Here is a 9,793-nt window from a genome sequence, read left to right as displayed (position 1 = left end):
AAAAATATTTATTGTTTAAATGTTTTAAAAAAAACGTGATATTAGCAATACATTATACTTTATACGGCGGGGCTCAGTCTTTATTTTCTTTGTTGTGTTTTGTGTACTGTTTTTAATATATGTGTCTTTATAAAACACAAAATTAGAAAAAAAACATTAGATAAATATTCAACTTTTAACAAAAATTGTGTTAAAAAACAAAAATAATGCAATATTTTGTTCTAATAACATAGGAATATAAAAACATATTTGTTTCGTCATTTGAACCAGTCTTTGTCATAGTTTCTCTTTTGAATTGTACAAGTATCAGAATAACCAGTCAATGGAAAGGAAATATCCATTCTTGCAATTTATTTGGTGTCATTTAATTAAAAAAAAATATATCATGCATTTTATTTAGTTCATTGTTCAAAAATAAAACAAATTAGATAAGATGAAGTGGTCAAAGACTAATCCTGTATAATAAACAAATGTCTATGATGAGGAATGATACACTTTTGGGATGTAGGATATAGGTGGTTAAAAAAAGTGGGATTTGGAACAAAAAATGGGACTTGGGAAAAGGTGTGAAATTGGAAAACATTACAAAAATAAAGCGTACCATGTGACAAACCTTATACAATGTTTGTCAGCTAAACGGAAAAAAATACGTGGGCTATTGTTCATCAATTCTCACGGGTCGTCTAGGTTAGATATAATAGTTGTCACAATGATGTTCATTTCAAGTTATCTGGAAAGAAAAAGAGTAATCTCCGCAGTGTTATTTGTGTCATTGGAACTTGTTTTTTTGCTTGTTCTCCTATATTTTCCTCGGAGACATCGTGAGTTACTTTGACCATTAACGCTTGCAAATCCAACCTGCAAAAAAAGCCAAGCTATAATTATATTCATATAAGAAGTCAGCTTTAGATGGTGTTTATTCATAAGTTGAATGCTAATAATAACGATTGGGCTTGTTGGAGTTTATGTGCCAATAAAAATAAAAATAGTAAAAATTGAATATTTTCGAATATCAATGGATAAAAGAGGAACATGATTTTTTCATTAGTTGTTATTGGCTTTGAACTAGCTGTCAATAATTGTGAGTACTCTCAGATCTATACTATGTCTTTTTTTGTTGAGGGATGTATAAATACCTAGCAAAGCCCGGTTTGTGTTTTTGTTTGTCTACTTTGTATCAATCTAATGAGTTAAGCCCTATTCAACTGATTTTATAGTTTGTTCATATGTTGTGCTGTTACACCACTGTTCCAGGTTAGAGGGAGGTCGGGGCGCCTCAAAAATGTTTAACCCCGCCACATTCTGTAAGTGCCTGTCTCAAGTCCAGAGCCTGTAATTCAGTTGTTGTCGTTTCTTGCTGTATATCATATTTTTTTTTTATTCATTGTTTTGTACATAAATCAGGCCGTTAGTTTTCTCGTTTGAATTGTTTTACATCTGTCATTTCGGGGCATTTTATTGTTTACTATACGGTGTGGGTTTTGTTCATTGTTAAAGGCCGTACGGTAGAGAGTTGTCTCATTGGCAATGATACCACATTTTCTTATTTTTATACAAAAGAGAACATATTTTTGCCGGTTTTGATCTTTCTATTTAAATGTTCTCTCCAACTTGGCCTCTTTTTCGACGAATGACGTAATTATGCATAAAGGAGATGCTTGCTCTGTCCCGACTCGCTCTGTTTAACATTTGTATGTTTCAGATTGTTTTGACTTCTCTGTATGTCGGTTACACGTGTGATAAATTGAATGACCATCAGTACTCCATCTTTATACTGATAATTTGATTTAGCGTTTACTTCTGGAACGAATTATTTTACGATGAATTTTCGCAAACATAAAAATAGAAATAAAATTGAGAATGGAAATGGGAAATATGTCAAAGAGACAACAACCCGACCAAAGAGCAGAACACAGCCAAAAGCCCCCAATGGGTCTTCAACTACATGTATTTAATAGATTTTTTAATTATTTCTGGTTCGTAAACTTTTACTTAAGAACAAAAGCAGATTTTGATTGAATCGTTCTCCTAATATATATATGAAAACGTTTTATAAACAAAAGAGTAGGATATTAACATAATTGAGCTGCGTTGGATAGAAATCGACCTTATTCAACTGAGTATCAATACATCTGTTAACCTATTTAGACTTGACAAATTTTCTTTGTAAAAAATAAATATGATATCAAAACAGATAAAATTCATCTTTTATTTCGTTTTTGAATGTTCCAAAATTAATCAAAGTCTTACACATGTACATATATACGTGCACTAACATAAGTTCGATTTCTATTCGACGCAGCCCATATATAACTTACGTGTCAGCATGGTTATCCAAATTTTCTGTCAGACTTTTTACATAAAATGAACCCTGTGATCTACTTCTATAGGATACGTAGCCAAATACTGTGGCGTATCCAAGAAGAAAGTCTGATTCATCAGGAATCACTTTCTGGTTATCTGACGCATGCGGAGCTGCGTCCTTCTCTTCTGTGTTTTCTGACACGGGAGCAACATCTAGATCAATGGAGTCATCAACGGATGGGCCATCCATTTGAAGATCAGATTTCAAAAGCACTGCTAAAATTTATTTTAAGAATTTTAGTTTCATTTTCCAGAGAAATTTTAAAACAATTCCATAAATGAGGATTTCATAATGGTTGTCTTAAATAAATAGGGCACCAACACGTTCACAGTTGAACGGTAAACGCCTGAATGTGACAGATAAAGGTCAATCTGTCGACATGTTTTACGCCCACAAACAACGCCATTTATAATTTTTTGTTCGGCATCTTTGAGAACGATGTTCCGTTCTGTAGGACATTCAAACATTAAATTAACTAAAACATAGAAAGGTAAGTGTTGAAAACTAATTAAAAGATATCTTTGCACATGACTGGCTATGTATGATACGCTGGCAATGTGCGCAATGTCCTTTAATCCAAGATTAAAAATTAGTTGTTTCCTACGTCAAAATGGCGGATTTCAATGTTTACGTTTTTCCATCAATTTGAGAGGTGACACAAATGCGTATCCAATCATTAATTTGCATATAATGTACTGTGTTGGGTAGCTTATCCAATGTGATTTACTGTTATAAAGTGGCTATACGTTACCATTCATCGTTACAAAAGTGGAATGTGTTGTGTGTGTATATCTCAGAAACAACTTTTACGGTAAAAAATCAATGTTATCTTCATTATATTTCCATGCATATACAAGTCATAACAGCAAATGCATTTCTTATAGAACTAATAGGTAAACAGACATGTTTAACTGTCTGCTTTAGTTAAAATTCGTGTAAAAAAACCTGTTGGGTCGTTTTGAATTCAGGCACAGCAGACAAGCACTTGGTAGATTATGGATGTTTCTTTACCTAAATTGCACGTTGTTAATTGTTACTTAATACTTAGAAATAACCATTATCGTATTATTATTGTTTAACAGCAGATACAATTAATTTTACAATTGCATTTTAATACATTCAAGAGTTATATAATACACCTTGCATAAGAAACAGGTCTAGCTAGGTCCAGGGACTTCCTTTACTAGGTCCTTAGAAAAATGAGGCTGTAATGATGTAAATTACCATATTTACATTACAGCATTTTTTTGCATTTGATATATTTCATACACATGCATGTACATAGAGAACAATAGAGTAAATGAACATACATGGGTTTACTTCCCACCCTAGGTATTAAATTTAATACTCATTATAGTTTGGAGTAAATAGGTCAGATTGTAATTGACCATACTGTAGTGTCTAAAAATGCTGATTCATGTGGCCAAGTCCTCAACATCGTTTTTTCTAAGTATACAGCAGCTCCTCTAAAGATTAGTAAGGGAACACTTTACATATAGTCCAGTGGCTAAGTCCTGTCTTTTTGTCTCTATTATTTCCTTATTTATATTATTATATTTCTTATTTATATTCTCTTGTAGTAAGCTACAAAGCTACTATTACTCTTCTTCCTCATCTGCCTGAAAACAATGAAATGTATTCATTGTTGATGTCTGTAAAGTGACTTATAACTGCTAACAGACATGACACACATTATTTAGATTCTGGTGGATAGTTTTTAGACTAATTATCTCATTGGCAACCATTCTACATCTCTTTATTTTAGTACAATTTAAATATTTAAAGTAAAGTGACTAACAAACATTAAGTCATTTGAAAGAAAAATTCTGCAATGATTTCAGTTTACATATATCAACATTACAATAAATTTGGTTGTCTAAATTGTGTCATTATTATGATCATGATATCTATAATGACCATGCACTGTAATTGTGAACTGCCATGACTGTCTTGTGCAAAATTTCATTTTAATAAGTGCCCTAATGAATAGTATATAGATGTTTAAAAAAACAAATGTATGTACTGATTCCAAATTAATATTTTGGGCTATCAATTTAAAAAATAATTGATATTTTTTTAATTAATTGAATAACAAGTTATTGCAATAATCATGATAATCATGATAATACAAACTAGCATTCTGATAATTTATGTGATACATTTATAACTTTATGATTTTTTTTCTGAAATTGTAATGAATGTCTTAAAAAGAGATTTTTGGTAAAAGTTAGCAGTATTTCAACCACATTAAGTCCTAGGAAACTTAAATTTCTAAGAGCAGAGGTTGACTAGCTATGTAATGAATGTAAATTCAGAAATTATCATGAGATTTTTATTAAAGTAAATAATACAATTAAATTGATAATCGTTATAAAAAGAACTCGCATTCTGATTTGATTCTATGAGATTTTTTCTGATATCAGAATAATAAATATCTCATTGTTGTCCACTCTTCAAAACATTTCTGAACATACTGTATTTAAGTCAGCTTTGTTTTTGTCTGACACTACTATAACATTGGAAGTGACCAATCTCTATGTTATTGTAGTCTCAGGTTTATGTTTCGTAGTTCAATTGACTATGCATTTTAGAGCAGTTAAATATGAATAGGGATTAAATTTGAAGTTGATTCGGTATTTTTTATGACATAATAACACTCTTTTATTTAAACAATGCATTTTCAGACTTATTTACTGATCAGCTTAACTAATCATTCATTATTCAATCAATAATTTAATTAAAGGACTCAACAGTTGTTTGTAGGACTTTTGAATTCAAATATAAGAAGAATAAAAATTCAAAAACTTGTAAAAATAGGAATCATGTGAACTGCATGATATCAGATTGCACTACAGCTTTTTGTTCAGTTTTCTTTGTGTTGATTATAATGTATTAAATCCCTTTCTGGCTTTTTGGATGTCCAGATTCTTTCTCTTGATTAAGACGAGAAACAGCTAATTTTAAAAGGGTTTTGAGTATTCCCAACCCAGGATTAGGGGGGGGGCGTGTTCCAACTATATGTACCCATTCAAATGTATTAATCGTCCATAAAAAGAGGGGGTTCCAATCCCCAGAGCCCCGGGATTCGCCTCCGTCTCTTAAAGCAGGTATAATATAACAAAAATTACAAGTACATGTACTTCTGTCCACTGCAAATTGACTTTTTTTCATTCAATGTAATTAATGTTCACAATTGTGAAGCATGCATTGACTAAATTTTCTTTTTTCCATATTTTTAATTTAATGTACATTGTAATGCAAAGTTAAATTCTATTGTAAGACAAGTTCTGCTGACACAAGGCTGATAAACCCCTATTGTATGTAATTTTTTGGGTATGAAATCAAATATATTTTTCTGTTATATGGAATAATCTCCCACCCTCACTTTATAAAAAACCTGGATCTGCTAAAAATTTCTTGCTTTTCTCAGAATTTGCCATAATTGTTACATCAGGAAAAAAGGGTACCGATAATCAAGCCTGACGATCATTGAGGTCACACATAAAGAACCGATCTCTTTGCAGATTATAGTAGAAAAACAAAGATAGTTGGTAACCAGGGTTGGCAAAAACCTGGGTTTTATGAGTATTGCCCAGCCCGGTGGGAAACACTGGGAAAACCAGGGTTTTACTGGGTTATACCGGGTAATACTAGACAATACTTGTAAAAATGAAATACTGGCCTGAATTTTAAAGAGGATGCAGTGATTAATCAAAAATGCAATACAATAAAGTCAAAGAATTCAATTTGTTTATTTGATAAATATAACTAATATCAAGAATTAACAATTCTATGTAAGGAAAATTACTTTAAACCTTTTTTTTTCATTACTTAAAATGTTTACAAAGTTTTAGCATATGTTTATGTATATATCACTAATTAATAAATAATTATAGAGATTATGGTACAGATTTGTTTGGTGTCTTCCTCGAATGCCAACATTTTATTTGTTACCTATTCCTCAAACGCCAACAAAAATATTTCAATAGATGTTTATATGATAATAATAGGTGTTTTTATAACTATTTAAATGTATTTATAAGTATAAAACTGTTAAAAATAATTAGTGAACTTGATAAAATTGCAACAATTTATCCCTTTTTAATAAGATAAACAGTAGATTTTGGGGTTGAAATTATTATTAATTTTAAAGAAATAAAGAAAATTAAAACATTTTTTTAAAATATTTTTGTTTATTAACTGAAGACACATTAGAAATATTAATGACATTTTAGTTATATTCAATTATTTCAAACTTAAAAAGGAATATTAGAGATTCATTTAATTCCATATCAATTTAATTAATTAATTTAGTAAATAGTAAATATGAACTTACAATAAAAAAGGGTGTAATATTAAAACCAAGAAAAATATAAAATAAAACATAATAATCTAACACGAGATACAAAGTTTCAAGAAATTCGATCAAGTAATATGGGAGGATATTACAGCACACACAACTATAGAAATATTGAAAAGAAACATCAAAGTCCAAAGAGTCTAATGTAGAATTTGTACAAAATGGAATTCCTCACAATATGCACATGTTGACTTTGTGATGCAACACTTTTCAAAGTTTCATTTTAAGAGAATCCATATTTGTTCAAGCAGCAACAGCAAAAAATGATTTTCAACAACTTTACAAACACATCTAGATTTAGCTACCTGTAATTTACCTATCTGTGAATTAGTATGATTGTTTTGATAAGCATGCATTTTTGTTGTGATAACTACTTACACCTATTCCTGGAACGCCAACATAATTTTACGGGTAAATTGTCGGTAGATCAAAGGATGTTGGCATTCAAGGAATAAACCTTTTGTTTATATATTTCTATAAGTGTACATGGCCTCCTCCCTTGGGGTGTTTATTTAGCAATATGATTGTATAACAATTAAAATTTACAACTCACTTTAAACACTGCAATAAAATGCATTTTTTTAAACTTTGATTTAACATTGAAACAAAGCCTGGAAATTAACAAGGTATCCTGAAATGTGGAAAAATTGCGTTCTACATAGAATTAGAGGTGAAAAGGAAGAAATTGAATTTTCAATCTTCAGGAATGACTCTCAATGGTTATCTGTATTAAATGTATATATTTAGCTATAATACTATTAAATTATAACAAGTCCTTACTGTGTTCTCTAAAAATAAGCTTGAAAAATCATACTAACCAGTATAGCCCGGTATTACCCGTTTCTAGCAGTATTGCCCAGCCCGGGAAAACCCGGGTTTTGCCACCCGGGTTTTCCCGCCCGGGTAATACTTTGCCAACCCTTTTGGTAACATGTATTGTTTAGAAACATTCCCATACAGAATCTCTGTCATTAAGTTATTTTTCCACTCTTAACATACTCTTGAAATCTTAAATATGTAAATTGACTGGCAAGCCTTGCATCTTGAAAACTAAAATGTCTGGAGGAGAAAACTATTGTTTCACAATTGATGCTGTGTTAGAATTTATAATATCACTCTTTTTTTTTTCCCACATGATAAGTTCTTCAGTCAAATAACTTTCTTAAATTTCATTTCTGATGCAACATTTTTAGTGCACCAGATTAAAAACTTCCTATTTTAGATAATATCTATATGTAAAAATTGAAGTTTAATTTTAGAGTGAAATTTATATTTAAAAAATTGTTCTATAAACAACCAACATGTACAAACACTGAGTTTATTTTCATATCCTTTCTGAGTCCTTTCTATTATAAACATGGAAATAAGTCACAAAAGTTAAAATATTTCAGTTAGGTATTGCAGGAGACCGTGACCTACAAGTACCTTGTTACGGCTTGTGTACGACAAAGAATGGTTTTGCACCTCTGAAAGGATATATACTGGCTAAGTTTTTGTATTTTTACTAACCTAATGGAATATATAACTATTTAAAATGGTATAATTTGCATGATTTAAGACATTTTCAACTCAAGTAGTGATTCTGACGATTAATGTTTATTATTACGTACTCAATGATGTAAGCGGTTTTTCCCCTACGACCTTTGACCGGGCCGCTTACGTTCCATGTGTTGATACAAGTATACGGAGTTATCTCCCTTTGATCTTCAGTTCGCCACGAATAAGCTGACATAAATTCGTATCCGAGGTTTTTGAGATCAATAATGAATAAAATAAGAACCAAAAAATGGTTTTACTTCATATTTTATACCCCTCAACACGTTAACTTTCCGTGGACCTACGCAAATTTTTAGAAAAAAAAGTTTCACTTCACTCGTGAATTTATAATACTTCAACAACACTTTTTAATAATTATATAAAATAATGAAGCTTATTTAATCTAGAATTGAACACTTTGATTTTTATTAATGTACGAGTACAAGTAAGACGATACGAGTCAAAAAACCACGAGGCATGCACGTTTACCAAAAAATCTTAAAGTCTAACCTTTTGTCACGTGACCAATGTCTTGACCTTAAGCCATTAAATCATTTGCCGTCCAACTGTCAAATGTATCTTTAAAGTTTATGCTGTAGGTAAAACGCATGTTATTATAACTATATGTATAATATATTCTGTATTCTACTGAATTCTCTTTGAATTTGACGTGAATGTGATATTTGATGAACAAAAGGTAGCTGTTGACAAATAAACTACACCACGAAGTCTCAATTCGATTCATATTTGATTAATTGAAGAGTGTCGGTTACATAGTATGTTTGTTTAATATGCATCAAAACTTAGTGTCATTTCTACTTCTACCTACTGGTTTAGTTAGTAAATGCTCAACACTTTTCTTTTTAATGACAATTAATAAACTTTAAATGGCGGACCATGTATCTATTTTAGATGTATGTTACAATTTCACTTTAATTAAAGTCAATACTATTTAAATTCCTGTGTCATTTTAACCATACCATTATCGAGGCACTGACTGCATGTACAATGCGGTACTTTTTAGAGTCTTTCTGAATTAACAAGTTAAAAACTTGGAATTCCAGAGATTTATCATTTTAATGTTTATAAAATAGTCAAACATAATCACTGTTGAGGTCAATTTTGTAGAAAATTAGTTATTGGTTGTTTTTCTTTTTTTATGAGAAACAAAGTAATGTAATTATCAGTGTCACTGTAGATAGACTGACCACTGGAAAGACCATACAAAAAAATCCCAGAACACTTTCAATATTATCCACTTATTTGGTAGCGACTGTTAATCAAATATTTCAATTTACACTCAAGGGGGGTGTTTAACGACCTTGACTACATATGAGAGTCTCGCACGGTCGGCTTCGACAATTTAAAGTTATGGTTCACATAGACGGATCCAGGGGAAAAGGGGTTTAGTGGGTTGGAACCCCCTCTTGTTGATGATCATGCTTTTGAATGGTAACATATTGTTGGTACCCCCCCAAAAAAAATTTATTCTGGGTTGGAACCTCCCTTTAAAAATGAATGGATCCGCTACT

The 9,793-nt window shown here is 30.9% G+C and overlaps 1 protein-coding gene across 1 annotated transcript in view; it reads right to left on the bottom strand.

Moving 5' to 3' along the window:
- Positions 1–486: 486 nt before the first annotated feature.
- Positions 487–9,793, bottom strand: part of LOC143059642 (caspase-3-like) — a 28,113-nt gene continuing 18,806 nt past the window's right edge. The window contains exons 6-7 of the mRNA XM_076233164.1: positions 2,319–2,580; positions 487–858 (exon numbers count right to left, since the gene is read on the bottom strand). Coding sequence (XP_076089279.1) covers positions 717–858; positions 2,319–2,580 — 404 coding nt within the window. The 3' untranslated portion in view covers positions 487–716. The remainder of the gene's footprint in view (positions 859–2,318; positions 2,581–9,793) is intronic.

This window comes from Mytilus galloprovincialis, chromosome 14 (genome assembly GCF_965363235.1).
Source record: "Mytilus galloprovincialis chromosome 14, xbMytGall1.hap1.1, whole genome shotgun sequence".
NCBI classification, from domain to species: Eukaryota; Metazoa; Mollusca; class Bivalvia; order Mytilida; family Mytilidae; genus Mytilus; species Mytilus galloprovincialis.
Note: the sequence above shows the minus strand (reverse complement) of the source record. Positions and strands in the feature narration are given on the sequence as shown.